Source organism: Carcharodon carcharias, chromosome 3 (genome assembly GCF_017639515.1).
Source record: "Carcharodon carcharias isolate sCarCar2 chromosome 3, sCarCar2.pri, whole genome shotgun sequence".
Classification (NCBI taxonomy): domain Eukaryota; kingdom Metazoa; phylum Chordata; class Chondrichthyes; order Lamniformes; family Lamnidae; genus Carcharodon; species Carcharodon carcharias.
This window is the reverse complement of record NC_054469.1, coordinates 184,020,860-184,042,968: the sequence shown is the minus strand read 5'-3', so window position 1 is coordinate 184,042,968 and position 22,109 is coordinate 184,020,860. Positions and strand designations below refer to the sequence as shown.

Sequence of the window (22,109 nt, the reverse complement as noted above, 5' to 3'; positions counted from 1 at the left end):
AAGCAAACATCTCTCTCTACCTGGTGGTACCCCCTATCCCTCTAAACTCAGTTTGAGAATGTGTTCTTACTGGTCTAAAATGCAGAGCTGAAAAGGCATCACTAGAAAAACAGCATCAGCGCAGTACTGAGGAGATGCTGCTGTTCATGCACTGTCCTCTTTTTTTTAAACAAAAAGTGAGGAAGACTTTGAAGATCCCCATAACTCTAGTTAGGGCAGCAAACATATTTACTTGCTGTCCTGGCCAAAACTCTTAACGCCAGCAAAAAAAAGTTAACATCTTATTCCTTTTGGTGTATCTGGCTGTGTGTAAAATGCCACATTTGCCCGTATAACAGCTGTTGTACCTCAAAGTTGTTTTGAGATGTTTAGAAATGATATAGAAATGCAAGTCCCTATGCATTCCTTCATGGCTTTCAAATACTTGAATGGCAAAAAGCACAAATTTTCTATGTGCCTTAACAATTTGTGCAAAATTTATAAAAAATTATTAATGAGCTTGAAATTCCTACTGGCAAATAGCTTGACTTCCATCTGTCAGGTGCAAAACCCTGAGGAATCTGATGCTAGAGTATGTCTGTGTGTTCAGGACCAACGAATAAAGGTGTAATCATTCCCAGCAGCACAGCTGCTGGTTACATTACTAGGGCGATCCCAGGAAAGAGGCTGAGGTTGGGGTACTTCAACAGGGGAAAACCCACTGTTGGAGTTTTGGAAGGAAGCCAGTAATGCTGATTCATAACTTTCAGTGCACAAAAAAAATCATAGCATTCTCTCTTTCCTAGTAATTTCACGTTAATATTTGTTTCTAGTTTCAGCAATTGTGTTTTGGGATGGTTGGCGCACTGCATTGCTGTGTTTGAATCCACCTTGGATTGGCTGCCCTGCTATTTTATGCCGAGTAGAACTTTGTTGTACTACATTATGCGGCTTCAGTATTTGCTTCATTGATTTGGTTTTTCAATTCATTTAATGCTGTCTCAATTGAAAGTTTAAATAAAATATGTAGTAATACCATTATTATAATGCAACATTGGTTTTTATTACTGCCACAGCATCTGTTAAGCTACCGGTTAACAACCTGCAACTTTCACGTAGTGCTTTTTAAAGGAGTTGAATTCTACATATCTGAACTGTTGCACATTTTGTAATAGCGGAGTAAGATGTTCCAAGTCAGTAGATTACTTGAGTGTGGTCACTGTGATGTAGGCAAATATAGTAGGCAATTTGTGCACAGCAAGCTCTCACATAGAGCAAATGAATATTGCTAGTATTATTTGAGGGAGGAATGTCAGTTTGGGCACTGGAAGAGTGCCATCATATGTATTGTGTGTTTTGACTAGTTTTAGCGGTTTTTTTTGAATGAGACTTTTGCAATATCAATGCAATAGTGATAATTTTCCTTAGTAGTGACTTCTGTACTTTGTTTTAACTTTGGTCATTAAAACCATAGTAATGCATTTGGACCTGTTGGAACTAGAGATGATTTTGGCCTGTTAATTTGTTTACCTTTTCCCCACAATGCATTATTCCACTTGGCTTCCTCCAGCTAGGGTAATAAGATTTTTCTAACCCCAGGAATAATCAACAGGCTGCTTTTTCTAATTTTTTTTTACCCTGGAATGGAATGCTGCTTTTCACCCATCCCTAGGTTATAGGGAGAGAAGAGAACAAATCATCCCAGCTTTGCAAAAGAATAATTTGAACACTGGTGAGCATTCACTAGAATGTTATCTCTGTTTACAAGCATTTTAAGATGACTTTGGATGGTTAAATACTGAGCACAAACTACTTGGCTCATTTGGTAAAGCTCTTGTTTCTGGGTCAGAAGGCTGTGAAGCCACAGATGAACGCTTGGATAAACAGTTCAGGTGGGAAGTTCAGTGTAGTACTGCAGTTATTGGAGATGCCATCCTTTAGAATGCCAATTTAACATCCAATCTGTTTGATTAGCTGAGTTAGTTTGATTTTGAAGATCCCATGACATTGGTGAAGAAGGGCTATCCTGCCCACATTCTTTACACAACCTCTAACACTATCTAGAAGCCAACTGAATGGACAATCATTTCATGGGCTAACGGCAGCCACGCAGTTACATTTTTCTAATGTTTAGCCACAAAATAGTCACTGTACTTTGAACAATTTATGCCATTTTTAAACATGGTTTTAATTGGAAGGATCATATGTTCTTTTTATTTTTTATTGGATTACAATTAATCACAAGATCCCATTTCCTGTGTCCTTGGATCATATCAGCACTAAACAACTCATTGTCCCCTGTACATATTTCTATTGTCACATTTTAAGAAAACTGACTCTTAGCTGCACTTATGCTGTCTATAGCATTGTCTTCACTAAATTATTCAGCATTTCTAAATAGTTGGCATATTTGTTTACTACTAATATCACTATCAAATCAGAGATCTTAAGTTCATACCATTTACAGTTTCTATACTTGGCAGTCTGACACCACTGGAGTCCTACGTTGTGGATAATAATGCAAAATGCTGGAAAAAGCCAGCAGCTGAGGCAACATCTGTGGAGGGAAAAAAGCAGCTGGCGTTTCAGGTCATCTGGTGAAAGGTTATTGAACTGAAATATACACTTTTTCTCTCTCCATAGATACTTCCTGACTCACTGAGTATTTCTGTTTCCACGGTGTTTTGTAGGTACTTAAGGAGAAGGTGTGATGTGCAGGATTTGGCATTGATAAATATCTCAATGGTTTACAGTACATTTTATGGCGCTATTTGTAGACCTTGCATAGTCCTGCCTATTATAAACACCATATTTATGGTCACTAGCGTCTGTAGGGCATATTCCAGTATTGCTTTCTCCCATTATTCCCCTGCCCTAAAGACAAATAATATTTGTGATGTCACAGAGGCTACAGACATTTTGGCTCCTATGTCAAATGACTGTCTTTGTTTCTGTATCCCTCTTTGTTTTGAAGCACTACACTTAAACCCTAATGTGACAGCCAAGAAATAAGTGCTAAATCGTAGTTTCTGGAATCCTGCAGCACCATCAGAGGAAGTACTGTTTTTTCAAGACAGGATCTCATAAAACATGTGTTATGCTGATGTATGGTTATTTGTGGCTTTACAGATAAATACTGGGGTGAGTTCACATAGATCAATTAAAGGATTGGGGGACATTATGCCTGGATAGCTTGACATTCCCAATGACTACTTTTGTTTCTTTATACATGTGTTCCAAGTGACATTGAAATTTGCATTAGACTGTGATGAACATTTGAAGCATGACAGATGGGAAGTGTGACTATACGTAGTTTCTTTTAGAATATTCTAGGTAGCTATGTGGGGCAAACCACATGCTGCTATATTTGCAAGTTAAGTGCTGTTGATCTGGTTACCGTGTTTGTTTTTTGCTAATGCCAGTTATATTAGTTTTACATTTAAAACTTTCAGTAGAAGTTTCACCCTGTTAGCTGAAAGTAGGAAACTAAAATCCCATACACCATTTCGGCCTTACAAGATCCAGTTCTTAAGTCTGTGGTAAATTAGCTAATCTCAGTCTGGGCGACAGTAAGGGATAACTGTAACTGACTTTCACACTCTTGAGTGAGGGAGGGCTATATCAGTTAGGGTATCCACTTCCGATTGATGCCTAGTAACCTACGCTGTAGCTATCAGATGAGGACTTCATGCTTGGCTGTGATTTACCTCACAGTTTAGGCTTTTGATTTTTTTTCGCTGGAATACTTTTGTGAATAATGGTCACTTGGATAAGGTACAGGAGAATGAGCAGTGCTTGTTCACCTTCATTGCTTGTGGTGTCATACTGGACAGGAGGAGCAAAATTGGGAGATTTTTTTTGTGGGGGTGGTGGGTTGGTGGGGGGGATAGGGGTAGGTGAGGTACATGGATGCAACTGATTCTATGAACTTTGAAAGATACTCCCTGGGGTGTAATTGCAAACTGTAATTGCATTGTGCATGTGTTAGATTTTTAAGAATATATGTAATATTTTGTGTACTGCACACGCTTTCTATAAGCATCACTTTTCCTTCATGTCACACTTTGGCTTGAAGTAAAACAGCAGCAAATGAGAAGTGGAGAGGCATGGAGTGTTTAAAAAAAAAAAGTACATTGTGTGATTCATGAAGCAACATCCCTATTATAAAACAGAAGATCCTCTGCCTCTGTGAATAATTCCATAGGAAATCTTGTATTATATCTTAATTTCATAGTCTGTTTGTATTCCAGACTTACTAGGAGCACAAAGGTTTATGGCAAATAGTGAGATTCAGTGATGACCAAGCTAAAACTCTTTATCATAACAGTTCATTTTATATTTTGTGTATTGGCAATGAAAGGTGCTATATAAATGTAAGTATGTCCTTACAAAAGTCTAGTTGCCCTTTAAACCTGGTGTTTAAGTACTAACACATTGGACAGAGAAATAATGTTCGTTGTCTTTGGCTCTGGTAGTGTTATTGGGGAGGGCTGTTTGTTATGAAAGAAGATAGGATCTGCATGTTGTTTGTTCCCATGTTGTAATTTCTACAAAAAAATTGTGACAGCCAACCAGTCCATGTTGGTATTTACCCATCACATTAGCAATCATCTAATCAGGTGTGCCCTCTCTGTTCCCATATCCCTTTATTCCTTCAGTTATCTGTCTAACCTGGTCTTAAATATTGACATGGTCTCTGGTTCAGTTACTAACTCTGATAGTTCATTAACAACTTTGATCCTTTTTAGAAAAATCGTGGTTCTGGGAATTCAAGAGCTGCCTAAATTCTAACTTGTGTTATTTGTGTGTAGCACAGAGACTTGGTGGTCATATAAAGTTCAATCAATGTTTCCATTAATTTGTATATTTCTCAAATTGATACCAACAGTTCTTGCTTAGATTTCAGATTTACTCAGCAATGAGGTAATAGCACAAAGACTTGATTTTCCTTGAACATAGGATTCAAACAGACAAAATCAGCTAACAAAATACATTGCCTAAATAAGTGACTTGAGTTGTAAAGGCTTCACTGGCCAGTTTGCTTTGAGGGAGGGGAGGAGGAATGGTCATATGACTTACAGCCCGTAGTTTATATATCCCAGTGGTGGAGTATTCAAGGAAATTGCTGAATTCTGGTGTCAAGCCAGAATCAAATCAGCAAATATTGTATAGGAACCATAACATAGAATTACATTCAATTTACAGTAAAGAAACAGGTAATTCAGACCAACTGGTCTATGCTGTTTGTTTATGCTCCACACAAGCTTCCTCCCGTCCTGCTTCATCTGACCTGATCATATTTTTCTATTTCTTTCTCCCTAATGTACTTAGCATAACTAAAAACATATATGCTATTCACTTCAATGACTCCTTGTAGCAGAAAGTTCTGCATTCTAAGCATTCAATTCAGTGGTAGTTTTACAAAGTACATTTGTTCTACAGTTCTCGACTATGCAAGAAAATTTTATTATTACACTTGCACTCAAAACACTTAAGTTGCACAATGTGCAGTGAAGTCAGTTTGAAAATTATTTTTAATAAGCTGCCTTTTTTCAATAAGTGTGAGAAGGAGTCATTGGCTGTCACAAGGATGCACTATTTGAATATTAGCCTTGTCTTTCCTATTGTTTAAATTTCCTAAGTAATTTAATTGTATAAATTTAAATTGCAGTATTTCTTGAAAACCATTTCAAAGACTCCTGGTTAGGCTATCTTCAAGTGTTTGACGCCTTGAACTGGGTCTGCAACTAGTTGCCAATGAGAGGCAGGCTGCAGAATATTTGGAGAATTTAGCTCCTGTAAATGTACCTGGATTTAATTGAGTGGCCCAGAAGTGTTAGTCTGAGGAAGCAGCATGCTGGAGGAAATGTTCTTCAACTTCCTTGTCCAGCCTTTTTCAAAAAAAATCCATCTCTATCATCCTGCAATGATTGTAGTGGCTTTTCTTTGTGAATTTTCCATTTAATTTTCTTTCTCATTTCATTTATTCATTTAGACAGTAAGGAAAATTTAACCAGAAGTAGATTATATAATTATTTCACAATGTATGCATTTTTGGAAGAGAAGGGATTGAGAAACGTGATATCAATGAAAAAAGAGCAGACTTGTGCTAGATTATCTCAACTTTAGCTGCAGTCACTAGCAAAGAAATTAAAACTTAACTATTCAGGCAACATTATCGAAGGAGCAACCTGCTCCGTGTTTCTGTTGACCTTTTTCATTCTGACTCCAACTCTTCTCAATTGTGCCACTTTACTAAAATTTCCCATCCTACTCATGCTCCCAACCTCCCTCTTGTCGTCAAATAGCAGATGTACTTCATGTATAACCTTCCAATATGTGAATTAAACTGAATTTGCATATGCAGATTAAGTTAATTACAAGATGGTTACTGCAGCTCAAAGCAAAGTCAAGCACATATTGGCTGTGCTTAATTCAACTCAATTTTAATATGTAGATTAGGCTAATTAGGAGAGCATAGTCTCTTTTCTCCAAACCATCAGCTGGTGTGAGTGCCTCTGATGCCTCAAGCTGCAAAGCAACAAAATGCTATGTGGTTGTTTCTTTTTTTTGTAAAGAATGTAATTTAAAAAAATACTTGAGTATGTTCAGTAAAAGGATAAATTTCCATATAGATGAATGCATTGAGGGCTCTGAATTTTTCCAAAAGGAAAGATTTTATCAGATGCCGTTAAATGGCCTGCAGTGAAACAAACTGGAGGGATTGCATATTAATTCAAGTCTGCTCATACATGTCCTTGCTCCTCCATACTGGCCACTGATGGATTTCAACTGTGCATTGTGTGAGCAGATTAATTGTTGCTGACAGTGATTGATAGCCGGGCTAAACTCCTAATTTGCTGATCAGTCAAATGAGGAGCTGGATTAGATTTTTCTCTTAATGACTTTTAAGGATTTAAAGACTGAGGAAATGACACAAGATGATCCCTTATGGCTCATGTTCTCAACTGTGAGCTAACTAAGAGTATTAAAACTTTGATCCTATGCAAAAACTGTTTCCCTGTAACAAAAATGAATATTATTGGATCGAGTGTACACAGCTGAAAAGTTTGGAATTCGTCATTTTTTAATAGAAAGACAAAAGTTTGATCTGCAACGATGTGTTCCAAAGATGGAGTGATTTGCATAGCAGCCTGTCTAAAGGAGGAGGAGGGTTAACTCTTATCTGTAAAATAGGAGCCAAATTTGTCCACCCAGATTGATGAAAATGAAATAAAAGCCATTTAGATTTTTAAATAGGAGGTCATTTTATTACTTTTTTGACCACAATGAAAAGCCTGGCACAATACCAGAATTTCAGTATGTGCTGGTGTATAGTAAGCTCATTGTATTAAAAAATTATGCTGTACGGCCACCCACCTATGATTAACTGAGTCCACCAGTTGGAGTGCTGTGTAGGTATGTAGGCTGCTGCTCACCTTGATTGGAGTTTGAGGAAATAAACAAAATATTTTTAATCCAATTATATTAAAAAAATCCTTGGGGACCCTAAATGCAGCAGTTTCAATGAGGAAGGATTTAGTCATCTACACAGAGCAGTATTTAAACCTGTCATTAGCTAATAAACAATGGAGAGAATTTAGCTATGGGAGAATTGTGAGCAAAATTGGCTGTCTTTTTCTGGCAGTTAACAAGATAAACATTCATCCTGTTTTTTTGACTTTTTGCTCAAACTTCTCGAGGTACTCCTCCAAAACATAACAAATGCTATTTTAATTTTATTACTGTTTAGATCCTGATTGGTACTTTTGAGTATTGTAATCTGGCCTTCTAAATTTAGCTCAGTTGTACTTTGGAGTTCACTTATCGTGGTAAGACTTGAAATTGTGATATTTTGAAATTGGGCTTCTCATGGCTAAAATGCCGACGAGCTTATACGCTGGAGGGATTTCCTGACTATTCTGGGAACTGTAGCTCAGCAGCTTCAAGTTTTGCCTAGGCTATATCAGCATGACAGATGGTGCTGAATGGTATTCAACATTTCAGCTACATCTTGATTTTTTCCCCCCCTTTTGACTTTGGCCTAGACTGGAGCTTTGGATAGGTAATAATGAAACCTCTGATAAGACGACAGTGCTGGTGTTTGCAAGCCAGGTTTTGAGATGCAATCAGCTGAACTTAGCATTGCAATCCATGCAATCAGGCAGAAGCCAAACCATCTACAGTTTACAGCAAAAATTTAGGTTCAGCAGCCTGATGAACATTTTTTGCCTGTGTATCATGGAGATTCCTGTATCCTAATACCCACACAAGGGAGATTGCCTGCACAAATCTCTGCTTATGGGCTGTTCAACTAGTCTCCAATGTAAAAACAAAAAAAAGTGCGGATGCTGGAAATCAAAACAAAAACAGAATTACCTGGAAAAACTCAGGTCTGGCAGCATCGGCGGAGAAGAAAAGAGTTGACGTTTCGAGTCCTCATGACCCTTCGACAGTTCTGTCGAAGGGTCATGAGGACTCGAAACGTCAACTCTTTTCTTCTCCGCCGATGCTGCCAGACCTGCTGGGTTTTTCCAGGTAATTCTGTTTTTGTTTTTGTTTTAGTCGCCAATGTGCTATTCTTCAATTGGGTGCTTCACTGAGAAGTCTCTCCTGATGCGCTTTTTGCCACCTCGGCTATATTGTCCAACTGCCTTCCACAAAAGCCCTGGGCTTTGTGTCCCTTGCCATCTTGAGAAGCTTTCTTAAAAACCTACCCGCTGGACAATGTCACGGATTTAATTATTCTGTTGTTGCTTGCTGTTTTAGTGCTCTTCTGTGAAGTATTTTGGAATATGTGCTATGTTAAAAGTGTTGCATAAATACAAGTTGTAGTTGTACCTGCTGCCCTCTGTGTCTCTTCTTTCCCACCCCACCTCGAGTAAGTTTGTCACCCCACCCCCAATGTCCTTTCCCAGGAGGTTTGATCAGTTTGTATGTTGTTATGCATGCCAGACAAATATATTTTGCATTAGATTTTCACAGTGTGTTTCCTTAGGCCAGATTACAATACTCAAAAGTCCTGAAAGTCATGATCAATTTGGATGTTGGTGTCCGAGTGAATGGCTTAAAATTTTCAGTGCAGATATCAGTGGTAAGATGATTCTGACTTTTCTTACAGTACATTCATTTCGCTGGATTTATGTGTGCAGAAAATTTGGATCCTGATTTCTTCCGTCAAATCTCCATTGATTTAGGAAGTCTGAACCTTTTAATATTATGTAAGACTGGGCTTTTTCCAAACTCTGGCCTCTAGCAACTGGAGATGAAGTGACCTCATCCATGGAATATGCCCTCGTGTTTGTGTTCACAGATCATTATGATGGTCTGTGTATTGCAGAACAGGAATTTTGGAGCAAGTTCAATTTCTTTTTTGCTGAATGTCTGGATTTTGGTCGGTTGGAGAAAACCTTTCGGGGAGATATTTGTATACATGCTGTCAATAATGGACTGTAAAGAATGTTAACATCCAAATCTTTCCTCCCTTTGGGATGAAGTGTTTCAACCTTCCAATGAGAGGAAATTGTTGGAGATTTGTTAGTGCACAGTTTTGTTGCATTTTTTTTAAAGAAAGCATTTAAAACGACAAATCTTCCTAAAATTGCAGTCATGTTACCTTTTGGCCCCCAGCAGGTGCCATACTCTGATTCAAGCTGTAATTGTAAAACAACCAGAGGGTTTGTAATGATGCTCCTTTAGTTACTGTTTCTGGGGCTTAGCCTCTCAAACCCAAAGGCAGTACCTATGTAGTCAATGTGTTGCTAATGTGATCAAGCTGGTAATTGTTTGCAATATTTTTCTTGGGTGAAAAGAAAGACTTGCATATATACAGCCTATTTCATGACCTCAGCACTTTACAACCAATTAAGTACATTAGAAGCTCAGTCATTATTGCGATGTAGGAAAAGCGGATATTTGCACAGCAAGCTCCCATAAACAATGTGATAATGACAAGATTAGCTCTTCATATAATTTGAAGGATAAATGCTCCAGTTACTACTGAGAGCCTCCATGCTGCTCTTTGAATGATACCATGGATTTTTTACATATGCTTGAGCACACACAGGACCATGGCCTAATGTCTCATACAAAACATCTTCAAATCTACAGATGTTGAAATTCTTTGAATGTACAGTGCTGAGGGTGCATCTTACATGCTTTCATAGAGTTGGCAATAACGATGAAACACTGCTTGAATTTCACTTGCAGAATAGAATCTTGCTGTGCTACCTTCAGAATTGCAACAGTGCAAAGTTGTGTACAAATGCAAAAGGTTAGGATTGTCCAATAGGAGAAATACTGGCCTCAAAAGGGATTTCAAAGGCAATTGCTTTTCTAGGTCTCCAAAGGTAGATGAGGCATCCCTGTTGTAATAATGTGTGTTTAATTTATAATCAGAAAATGTTCCTTTGTATGTTGGAAATTGCTCAATGTTTCATTTGATCTGTGATTACAACATTTAAACAAGCAAAATGGGTATCTCCAAGCTATGACAGAGCAGCTACTATTCTTCAAATAATTGGTAGATGCACAGTTTATTTTTGTTCCTTCAGAACAGAGGATGTTGGGAGTCCCCACATCAAACACAGCTGAACTTGTGAAGTAACTAGCTTGGATGTAAATTTAAATAGAAAATTTCTGAAAACTGTTGAGTGAGGCAAGGCTTTATCCTTGTTAGGAGTAGATAGTGCCAGCTTTTATGATTGCATTTTTTTGGGAAAAATTTAATTGCTTCGTCATTGTGTATTACCTAACACTGAGTTCGCACTTATATAAGCATGCCCTTGAACCAGCTGGAATGGAGCCGAGCCTATATTTTTTCTAAAAACCCTCAATGCTAGCTCTGAAAGACCACAGAGGAAAACGTACACATATCAGCCTCTCTTGTAACTAGGAAATGACTGATTTGAAATGGTCGTTAGGCAGCAACTGCTAGGGGGGTGGGGGGGAGCAAAGGGGAGAAGGAAACTTTTCAGATTGTCACATTGTAGCACCCAGAGAAATGCTGATTCAAGCAAACTGGACTTCACTAATGCAGTTACAGTGGGTGTACAGTCTGTAGCCTTCCTACTTGGCAACTGTACAGCATTTGAGGAATTCAAGGGTAAGTAACCATAACTAATGACTATAAAGCCCATGTGACCACAGCAAAAACAGCATGCTATCACTGGAGTGCAAACGTGTTTGCTAGAGTTCAGGGCTGATTGTGTCTTTTGTTTTTTAATGTTCCATACACACAGTCTTGGTTGTATGGGTAACTTCGCACTTCTTATCAGCATGTACATTTTTTTTAAAGTAGTGCTCCAGGCATCAAAAAAATTCTTCTGTTGTAATTAAATGTTGGAGTAAATACATTATTCCAAAACCAGCTGACCTTTACTTCCTTCTGCCCCACCCAAGATAAAGTAAATTGCCAGCCTAGCTTTTGATTATCTGGCTAATAATAGATTGTCATACTCTCCCCTTTTAGTGTCTTTTCCCTTGGCCCCCAGGTCCAGCTTTTGCATGTCCTTTCTTCTTAAAATCTTCTTAGCCGCCTTCACTGTGTACGTTCATCTGTTCATTAGCATTTGGTTAGCATAGGGGTTGAAGGAAAGAGAAATAATTGAGCAACAGCTTATCTTTTTGGTTTTTGAGTTTTTAAATTTTTCTTTTTGCTTGGTTGAAACTACTTTTTTGGGTTGGAAGGGGCTGTTCAGGTGCCTGAACCCTGTGTAACATTAGGCTATTCAACTGGGCAGCATCACAGTCCAATTCAATCTTGCAGACAAACAGACTAGAGGCAGGATGAGCGAACTGACCACAGCACCGTGGTACAGAGTGCCATTCAGGTTGGGGGAAGAAAACAGAAATGTAGTAGTAATAGGGGAAGCACAGTCAGGGTAGTAGATACTGTTCTCTGAAGCAAAGGCAGAGTCCTGAAGGCTGTGTTGTCTATCAGGTGCCAAGGTTAAGGACATTTCTTCTGAGCTGGAGAGGAATTGGAGTGGGAGGGGAAGGATACAGTTGTCGTGGTCCACATAGGTACCAGCAACATAGGTAGGACTAGGAAAGAGGTTCTGCTGAGGGACTGTGAGCAGCTCGGGGCTAAATTAAAAAGTAAAGCCACAAAGGTGGTAATCTCCGGATTACTACCTGAGCCACGTGCAAATTGGCATAGAGTAAATAAGATTAGAGAGGTAAATGCATGGCTCAAAGATTGGTGTGGGAGAAATGAGTTCATGGGGCACTGGCACCAGTACTGAGGAAGGAGAGAGCTGTTCCGTTTGGACAAGCTTCATTTGAACCATGCTGGGGCCAGTGTCCTGGCGAATCGTACAACTAGGGTTGTAGATAAGTCTTTAAATTAATTAGGGGCGGGGGGGGGAGGGTTCAATTAAAGGGAAGCTTAAAAAATCAAAGAAACTAGAGCAGAGGTACAGGATAGTGAAGAGGAGAACAATAATCAAAGTGTGACAGGGAAAGGTACTAAATATAAGCGGAAGAGTGCAGCAGAAATCAGAACCAGAATGAGCAATAATAGTAAGAAGTCAAAGCTTAAGGCTTTTTATCTGAATGCACGCATCATTTGTAACAAGATAGATGAGTTGATGACACAAATAGAAATAAATGAATATGACTTGATAGTTGCAGGGTGACTGAGACTGGGAACTCAATATTCAAGGGTATTTGATATTCAGCAAAAATAGGCAAAAAGGAAAAGGAGATGGGGTAGCTTTTTTAATAAAGGAAGGTATGAGTGCTGTGGTGAGTAGTGATTATAGGTGCAATAGATCATGATATGGAATCAGTTTGGGTGTAAATAAGGAATAGTAAGGAGAAGAAGTCACTTCTGGGAGTCGTCTATAGACCCCCGAAGAGTTCCCTCACTAAGACAAAGTATAAATTGGGAAATAATAGAGCTATGTAAGTACGGCGCTACAACTGTCATAGGTGGTTTTAATCTGCATATTGACCGAACAAATCAGATTGGCAGGACGAATTTATAGTGTGTATCAGGGATTGTTTCTTGGAGCATTATATTGCAGAACCTACCCAGGAACAGGCTATTTTAGATCTAGTAATGTGTTATGAGGTGGGATTAATAGGAGATAATGTAGTTAAGGATCCTGTAGGGGGTAGCAGTCACAATATGGTAGAATTTTGAATTCAATTTGAGAGCGAGCAACTCTGGTCTCAAACCAGTGTCCTCAACTTAAATAAGGGCAATTACAGAGGTATGAAGAAGGTTGTCTAAAGCGGGCTGGGAAAATAGACTAAAGGGAGGGTCAGTGGATGAGCAATGACAGACATTTAATCAGATGTTTCATAACACTCAGCAAAAATTTATCCCGGTCAAAAAGAATGTCTCGAGAAGGATGAACAAAGGTGGTCAAGGAGTGTTTCTAATCAAAAACTAAGTTTTTCAAAGCGGTGAAACCTATTGGTAGACCAGAGGATTGGGAATTTTTTAGGAACCAGCAGCTGATGACTAAAAAGCTTTTAAAGAGAGAAAATTGATTATTAAAGTAAGTTGGCAAGAAATATAAAAACAAACAGCAAAACTTCTATGGGTATATAAAAAGAGAGTGGCTAAAGTGTGGGTGGGACCCTTGGAGGATGCGACTGGAGAATTGATAATGGGGAACAGGGAAATTGCAGATAATTTAAATCAATATTTTGCATCGGTCTTCATGGTGGAGGACGCTATTTAAACATCCCAAAGATATCAGATAAGCAAGGAGCTAATGGGAGGAAAGATCTCGTAACAGTCTCTATCACGAGGAACAACGTATTTGACAAACTAATGGGACTAAAGGCAGACAAGTTGCCAGGACCCGATGGCCTGCACCCAAGGGTTTTAAAGGAAGTGGCTGCAGAGATAGTGGAGGCATTGGTCGAAATATTCCAGAACTCACTGGATTCCCGAAGGGCCCCAGCTGATTGGAAAACCGCGAATGTGATGTCCCTGTTCAAGAAGAGAGGGAGACAAAAAGCAGGAAACTATAGGCCAGTCAGCTTAACATCTGTCGTTGGGAAAATGCTAGAGTCCATTATTAAGGAAGAAATGGGACATTAGAAAAGCTTAATGCAATCAGAATCAATATGATTTTGTGAAAGGGAAATCATATTTGACAAATTTGCTAGAGTTCTTTGAGGATATAACAAACAGAATTGATAAAGGGGAACCAGTAGATGTAGTGTATTTGGATTTCCAGAAGGCATTTGATAAAGTGCCACATAAAAGGTTATTGCACAAGATAGGAACTCACAGTATTGGGGGTAATGTATTAGTATGAACTGGGGATTGGTTAATGCACAGAATACAGATTTGGGATTAATGGGTCTTTTTCACCCAAAGACGTAACTAGTGGAGTGCCACAAGGATCAACCCTAGGTCCTCAATTATTTACTATCTATATTAATGACTTGGGGTAGGGGCAGAGTGTAATGTATCCAAATTTGCTGACGATACAAAAATAGGTGGAAGGGCATGTTGTGATGAGCACACGAGGAATCTGCAAGGGGATATAGATAGGTTGAGTGAGTGGGCAAAAACTTGGCAGATGGAGTTTAATGTAGGAAAGTGAGAGGTCATGTACTTTGGTAGGAAGAATCAAAAGGCAGGCTATTATTTAAATGGAGAGAGACTCAAAAGAGTTCACGTAGGGATCTGGGTATTGTGCATGAAACACAAAACATTAGCATGCAGGTGCAGTAAGTAATTAAGGCAAATGGAATTTTGGCCTGTATTGCTAGGGGTTGGACTTTAAAGTAGGGAAGTCTTGTTACAACTGTACAGAATGTTGGTGAGGCTGCATCTGGAGCACTGTGTGTTGTTTTGGTCCCTGTATTTAAGAAAGCATATGCTGGCAATGGAAGCAGTTCAAAAGAGATTCACTAGGATGATTCTTTGGATGAAAGGGTTGATTTAACAAGAATGGCTAAACAGGTTAGGCCTTTATTCATTAGAGTTTAGAAGGGTGATCTTATTGAAACGTACGTGATCCTGAGGGGTCTTGGCAGGGTATGTTCAGAAGGCATCTCCACTAGTGGGGGAATCTTGAACTAGTGGACATAGTTACAGAATAAGGGTGTACTCATTAAAAACTGAGATGCGAAGGAATTTCTTCTCTGAGGGTAGTGAATGTCTGGAATTCTCTACCCCAGAGTGTTGTGGAGGCTTGATCACTGAAAGTATTTAAAGAGGAGGTAGATAGATTTTTGAAATGTTGAAGTTGAGGGCTATGAGGAGCTGGCATGAAAGAGGAGTTGAGGCCTGGAGCCAATCAGCCACAATCTTATTGAATAGTGTGGCAGACTTGAGGGACTGAATGGCCTACTCCTATTTCTTATGTTCTTATGTTGTCCTCTCTACTGTTACAATTCATTGTGAAGGTCAGGAGTGGGAGCCCTGTATGTTTTATTTCCTCCCTCTCTGGTTCTGGGTTATGAAAATCAATTTCATTACCCTGACGAGACCAATAGATCAGGTCACTCGGCACAGACCAGTAATCAGGACCTTCTGGTCTGTTTGGTTTAGTACCACACCAGGCAAACTATTTACCCAACTGGCTATTGGGTGAAAGCAAAATACTGCAGATGCTGGAACTCTGAAACAAAAACAGAAGATGCTGGAAAAACTCAGCAGGTCTAACAGCATCTGTGGAGAGAAAAACAGAGTTAACGTTTCGAGTCTGTATGACACTTCAGCTGAAATTCTGTTAGAATTGTTCTGTTAGATGCTGTTAGACCTGCTGAGTTTTTCCAGCATCTTCTGTTTTTGTTGTGGCTATTGGGTGAGTCGGTTTACTGCAGTCATCCATGCCAACATCTTAGGTGCACTTGACACTGATAGCTGTTTTGAATTAACATTTGAAATTATTAAAACTTGCTATTGGATGAATCAATCCTTGAATTATTTATCTAGTGTTAATAATATCAGGCAAACAATTATGTGCGCATTACTGATAATCCGCAGTTTGTTACCCTTCATGAGGGAGTGCAGAATGCTTTTGTTTGTCCAATGTTATTTGTCCAAGGTGTAACATTTACTTGGTCATTGCATAGATTGAATAGCTGGTAAGAAGGGACAGACTGGATGCATTTCTGGTGCAGGAGGCATTAAAGGTCTAATCAAAATGGTCCACAACCTGGCTTTCCATACTCCACTGGCAGTGAGCTCATTGCAGCTGCATTTCACTGCTGGCCCTTAGGCAAATGACTAATTTTAATAATGAAGTAACAGAGCCAATGTGCTGCATAGTTTGTGAAAGAATTTTATTTAAAAATTGTTCATGCCTGGAAATGGTGTATCTGAAACTTGTGCAGGATTATATAAAAGGGAATATTTCTCCCTTTAGAATGGTAAATGAAGTTGTTGCAAAGAACAGGGATTTTAAAAAATTTACATTTACACTACTCCTAAACTAGAATCTTAAATGTTCCTGTGCAGAAAGAGGCCATTCGGCCCCTCAAATCAGTTTTTGTTCCACACAAGCCACCTTGGCAAATCCCACACTCCTCATTCTCTGCACCTTTTAATTTATTTCAAACATCTAATAGCTTTTCAGAAGTATTTATTGTGTGTATGTCAACAGTGATTTGTGGCAAAGAATTCCAGATTCTCACCACACTTCTTTTGTCAAGATTTTTTTTGCCCCCCAATCTCCACTTTAACTTTTTAGATTATCTTAAATTTGTACCCAGCCATCTTGGCAACCCATGAAAGCAATCTGTTATGTTTCTTAACTCGTCATATTTTTGAAGGCCACAATTGGTGGCGGAGGAGGAACAAACCCTAACTTCATTTTTCTTAACTGATCCTTCACCCCAATTTAAATTCTTATGAAGCTCTACCACACCTTTTTCTATTTTTATTCCTTCAGAAAAGTGGATGGTAGTTGACCTACCTACCTAAACAAAATTGCACAGCTAGAGTAACTAGCTTTTTGATAGCATCTTGGAATATATTTTGTACTTTTTATCTTTCAAACTGAATTTGATGACTAAAATAGTTAAACCCAGCAATGCAGAGCATGTTCATAATATCAGCACATTTGTATATACTGACTGCATTGTTCTTGTGCCTGTAGGACTACGATGATGGAATTCCGTGGTCAGAAGAGAGAGTCGTCCGAAAGGTCCTTTACTTGTCGTTGAAGGAATTTAAGAACTCGCAGAAGCGGCAGTACGGTGATATCAATGGGAACAGTGATGATAAAGCGCATGGGAAAAATTTGAATGGTAAGTGAATAAAAACACTGATCAACATCACTGCAGGTTAAATTACGCTTGGTACTGTCTGTTTGGTAAAATTCCAGTAAAATTCCTTGAGTTCCTGCCAAGTTGGCAAATGGATCTACATCCAGGATAACATAAGATCTACACAGTCTGGAAAATTGGCCACAGATTTGATTTTTTTCTTTTAGCATAATTTCTTTTCTTTACCTGCAAGCTGACATTTTATTTAAATACCAGAAAACTTTCACCAATTAAGCTTTGAATTGGAATGAATTGTTTCTGCAAGGTTCTATGGTTCTCAAAATGCTCCAGTTGAAATTGATTGTAATTGAATTAGAAATAGACTGACTACATTCATCAGTGCTGAGCTAGCTATCGTGCTGCACAAAGAACCATCCCCACCCACCTCAAACGTTCAATATGTACACAGGTTAGGAGCTCCAGTATAAATAATGAGAGGGAGCGTCAACCGTAGTAATAGCAGACTGATACTGACTTGACAAGGAAATTGTGCAAAAGGCAAATACAAAGCGAGTGTGTGACATTGGTCTCTGCATCTTTCTCCCTTCCACCTGCACCTACCCCTCACTCCCCATACCCTGAGAAATAGTAATGTTCCGGTAACATCAGTCTTAACATCAGACTTTTATTTTCCTAATAGTTGTATTTTGGCAGCTTGGGACTGCTTTTATACTGTAAATTTTTATGTTTGGATGTCAAGGATAACAGATTAGATCTAAATTTATATATAAATGAGCTTAATTGGCGGCGTTTCTTAAACTTATATATATCAAGGTTTGATATATCAACTTGATCAACTTGTGCCTATCTTTAAGAATTGATATGTGTGTATAGTACAGAAACAAGTCTTGTTGTACAGGCCACAACTTTGCTGATCATTCGGTCAATCTGGAGGAATCTGGTTTAACAAATAGCAAAATATCATAAGTGCTAATCTGAGATTTAGGCTACTTTAGGGTAGAGCACAAGTATTTCAGGATTGTGAGGAATCTTAGAACCAAAGATGTTTACAGCATAGGAGACAGCCTATTTGGCCCATTGTGTCTGTGCCAAGTCTTCGCTGGAGCAATTGAAATTAATCTTTCCCTGTACTGCTGTAACTTGCACTGCTTAAGTATTTATTCAGTTTTTCCTTTTTTGGAAAATGCAATAGTTGCTGCATCAACTGTGCAAAGCATTCCAAGCTCCAGCAGCCTTCTGCATCAAGTATTTTCTTCCAATTTTCCCCATCATTCTGTGATTATTTTAAATTGATGATGCCTTGTCGAGAATTCTCTAACCAGAAGAAAGTCTTTTCCTATTCACTATTAAAGCTGTTCATAATTTTAAAAAAAAGACATCTATTCAATGGCCCTAGCTGCTCCCTTAAGGGGGTCTGAATGTCTTGCATTTTGCAGGATTTGGCATTTGCTGCCCTATGTAGGATGAATCAGTGAAGAAACAGTAGCCCTTGTGATCTGAATCATATATTTATGTCTTTCGTATGTGTTATGCTTCAATTTCTCTGAAAGATGAGCTGAGAAAACATTATTGTTGAAGTAAGATCTGATGTGAATTAATACTGTTAACTGTTCCTGCAACATTTATGACCTCTTTCGTCTCAATGGAAATGCTTACAATTTTCTGTTTTAAAAACCCTGATTGTTACCCATCATCCTGATGTAAGCAACTTCCTTTTGCCAGTCTGCATTGTTAACTCTTTTGTACAACAAAAGATCAAAAGTATTCTAATACCATTACAATTTATGCAAGGTGCTTTTTTTGTGCTTGCTGAAATTGTCTGACAAATTGCTTATCATTTGTTATGGGGTAAGCAACATCTACACTTAGTCTTATTAGTATTTTGAAGACCATTCATCCTAGGATTTTATAAATTTGATTACACTATGAATTTATTTAGCATTAGCTCTCTTCCTCCATTATTTTCTGAGGCAAAGTGATTTTTAAAAAAAATCACAAAATATGGCAACTCTTGGACTTCAATATTCTTTCTGTAACAGGCTGACTAAAACTGCACACTGCACTCAATGGTTTAATTGATGTTCTCTACAAATTTATTGGGATATGGATTCTCTGCTAAACATCAGAGTAAGAAAATTCTTGTCTGGGAATAACCTTATTGGTAAAAAAAAAAGACACTCACCAATTTAGAATTCAAACTAACCAGGCTTATTGGACAACAACGATGAATACGTAACATTTCACTAGTCGAGGCATGGGACAATACACTCTTTCCCATCGATCCCAGGACTTCTGGGGTCTTCTTCTTGGTTCCTTGAACCTGCTCTCTTAACTTGCAGCATTCTTTGAGGTTTTAATTTATTAAACTTAATGCTAGCATACATGGAAAACCGCTCTTGCACATTTAAGACTTGCCTCTAATTTCTCAATTTACCTTAACGGCTGTAGCTGCATGTTTCACAGCTGCTGCCTAGTGGTTTGTTTTGTCTCTCCCTCTCTGTCTCCTTCCCACCTCCTCCCGCCACTGCTCCCCCCCCCCCCCCCAAAACCCTCTCCACATCCCCCTCCTCCTGCACGGCTCCCCCCTCCCTTTCCTGAACATCCCCCTCCTCCTGCACCACTCCCCCTCCCCTTCCTGGCCCTCCAAGATTTTCTTTGGCCTGTAATACTATAGTGCTAAAATGTTCAAATTTGATAATGCTTTCTTAGAACATGAGATAACTGGCAAGAAGTTAAGGGCACTGTCCTTGAAAGAATTAAAATGTGCAGCTAAGCATTGGAGGTGGAGTTTGACCTGTAAGCCAGATAAACAAATTTTAAAACGGGTGGTGAAACGTCTAGAGTTGGAAATTGAGGACAGTGAAGCAGGTAAATTAGCGGCATAGAAATTAAGATTGGAGCAGTGGAAATTGGGACTGGAATTTCAGGAAAGGGAAAAGGAGAGAGGGGGGCCGGAATAGAAGGGAGAGAGAGAGAGATTTCCAAAAAAGAGTAAAGGAAAGGGAGTTTAAATTAAAATGGCTCAAGCTGAGGAGGGAGGATACCACTCCGCCCATTGAAGACACCACTGGTGAGGGAACCACCCCTAGCTCAGACTTGAGGGCTGAAGTATTCCAGTTTTCTCACTTTAATCCTTAAGTTTGATGAAGAGGAGGTACAAGCCTTCTTTATCTCTTTTGAAAGGTTAGCATGGTAGTTAAAGGGACCAGCCCAACACCGATCCCTGCTGTTGCAGAGCAAGCTGACAGGAAAAACTCAAGGTTTACTCCCTCTTGCCTGAGGAAAGTGCAATAAGCTATGAGGCAGCAAAAAGGGCTATTTTAAGTGCATGCCAGTTAGCGCCGGAGGCATAACGTCAGAAATTCCGTAATGGCCTGACCAGACGTACCTGGAACTTGAATGGCTTGAGCAGCTCACTTTTGAGTGGTGGGTACAGACAATTAAAATTGATGCCACATATGAAAACCTTTGTGAAATAATTCTCCTAGAATTCAAAACCTTCATAGCCTTCCCGATAAGATCTCGCAGAGGAATAGAGAGAAACAGACAGCATGCAGGCAGCAACCCTGATTGATGATCGAGCTTGTACACAAACTCTCATCCCAAAGGAAGCCCTTCCCTAGTCACCCTCAACCATGCATGAGGGATAGAAGGTGGGAGAATGATAGGAAATTGAGCACCCATGGGAGAGAAGTGACAGCTGGAAACACAAGTGGCCGCCCTCAAGCTAGAAAGGAAGGTGCTGAGGAGACAAGTAAGGTCAAAAGCCTGTGTATGTTAACTGCCCCAAGGCAGGACAACTCCGTGCTGGAAGTTATGGGAAAACCTATGGGATTTGTTGGGGCGCACAAACCTCAGGCAGAAAACATGTTAGATGGAGCATAGCAGACCAGGCTATGTTTCTGACTGCAGTAGCAAATTGCTGCAGGCTCACTAGTGTGAATGTGGGTGAGTTTTAAAAAAAAAACGAAATTTAAAGGGTGTTTTATCAGAAGGAAGAGTAGCCTCATTTCCCCAGAATGAGGTGAGTAAATCTCTAGTGATACTGAGGGACACGGGCCAGCCAAGCTCTACTGCTGGGAAAAGGCATGACTTTTCCATCAGAGAGTGCAGTAAGTGCCAAGGTGTTGGTGAAGGGGATTGAAAGAGGGGACATTCCCATTTCCTTCTACCGGGTGCACCTGGAGTGCAACCTTGTGTCAGGATCGGTGAACCGTGGGAGTTGTCCCCAGTTTGTCTGAGGATGGAGTCAACCAGCCCCTTGGCAATGATCTGGCCGAATGAAAAGTGATAGCATTCCCAGTAGTCTCATAAGCTGACTGAGGTCTAGGAGACACAATAGCTCAGGAGAAAGTGTCTGGCATTTTCCCTGATGTGTGGTAACCCGGTCTATGGCTAGACATACTCTGTCAGAGGAGGCTGAAGTGGCACTGCAGACAGGTGACACTACTGTCTGGTTATCTGGGACCTTTTTTGAGTGTCTAGAGGACTCTAAGGAGATATTAAGTAGGTCTTCCTTCGTTGTGGCTCAGCAAGCCAACCCCTTGTTAAAAAAGTTAGCTTGGACTGCCCAAACTGAAGCTGAGGCAGAGGCAATCCCAGAATGCTACTGCATTTAAAAATGAGATGTTGATAAAATCGTGGAGACCCCCCTCAGAGTGCAGACGAGGATTGGGCAGCGATCCATCAGGTAGTGGTGCTGCTAAGGCACTGTGGGGGAAAATAGTAATGCTTGGGCATCAAATCCTGATGGCTGTGCAGGTTGGTATATGAAAATCCCAAGCCCACACCAGCCAGCATTTTTACTAGCCACACCTCCACAAGGACGTAGTAAGGTTTTGCAGAACCTGCCACATTTGCCAGGTTGTGGGAAAACCCCAGCCTGTAATTAAACTATGATTCCCGTTCCGGCTTTTGGTGAGCCA

The 22,109-nt window shown here is 39.5% G+C and overlaps 1 protein-coding gene across 2 annotated transcripts in view; it reads left to right on the top strand.

Moving 5' to 3' along the window:
- The window catches only part of jarid2b (jumonji, AT rich interactive domain 2b), a 414,508-nt gene that overhangs the window by 144,777 nt on the left and 247,622 nt on the right, over positions 1 to 22,109 (top strand). For both annotated transcript variants that reach the window (XM_041183795.1, XM_041183794.1), the window contains exon 2: positions 17,055 to 17,205. In XM_041183795.1, coding sequence (XP_041039729.1) covers positions 17,055 to 17,205 — 151 coding nt within the window. The remainder of the gene's footprint in view (positions 1 to 17,054; positions 17,206 to 22,109) is intronic.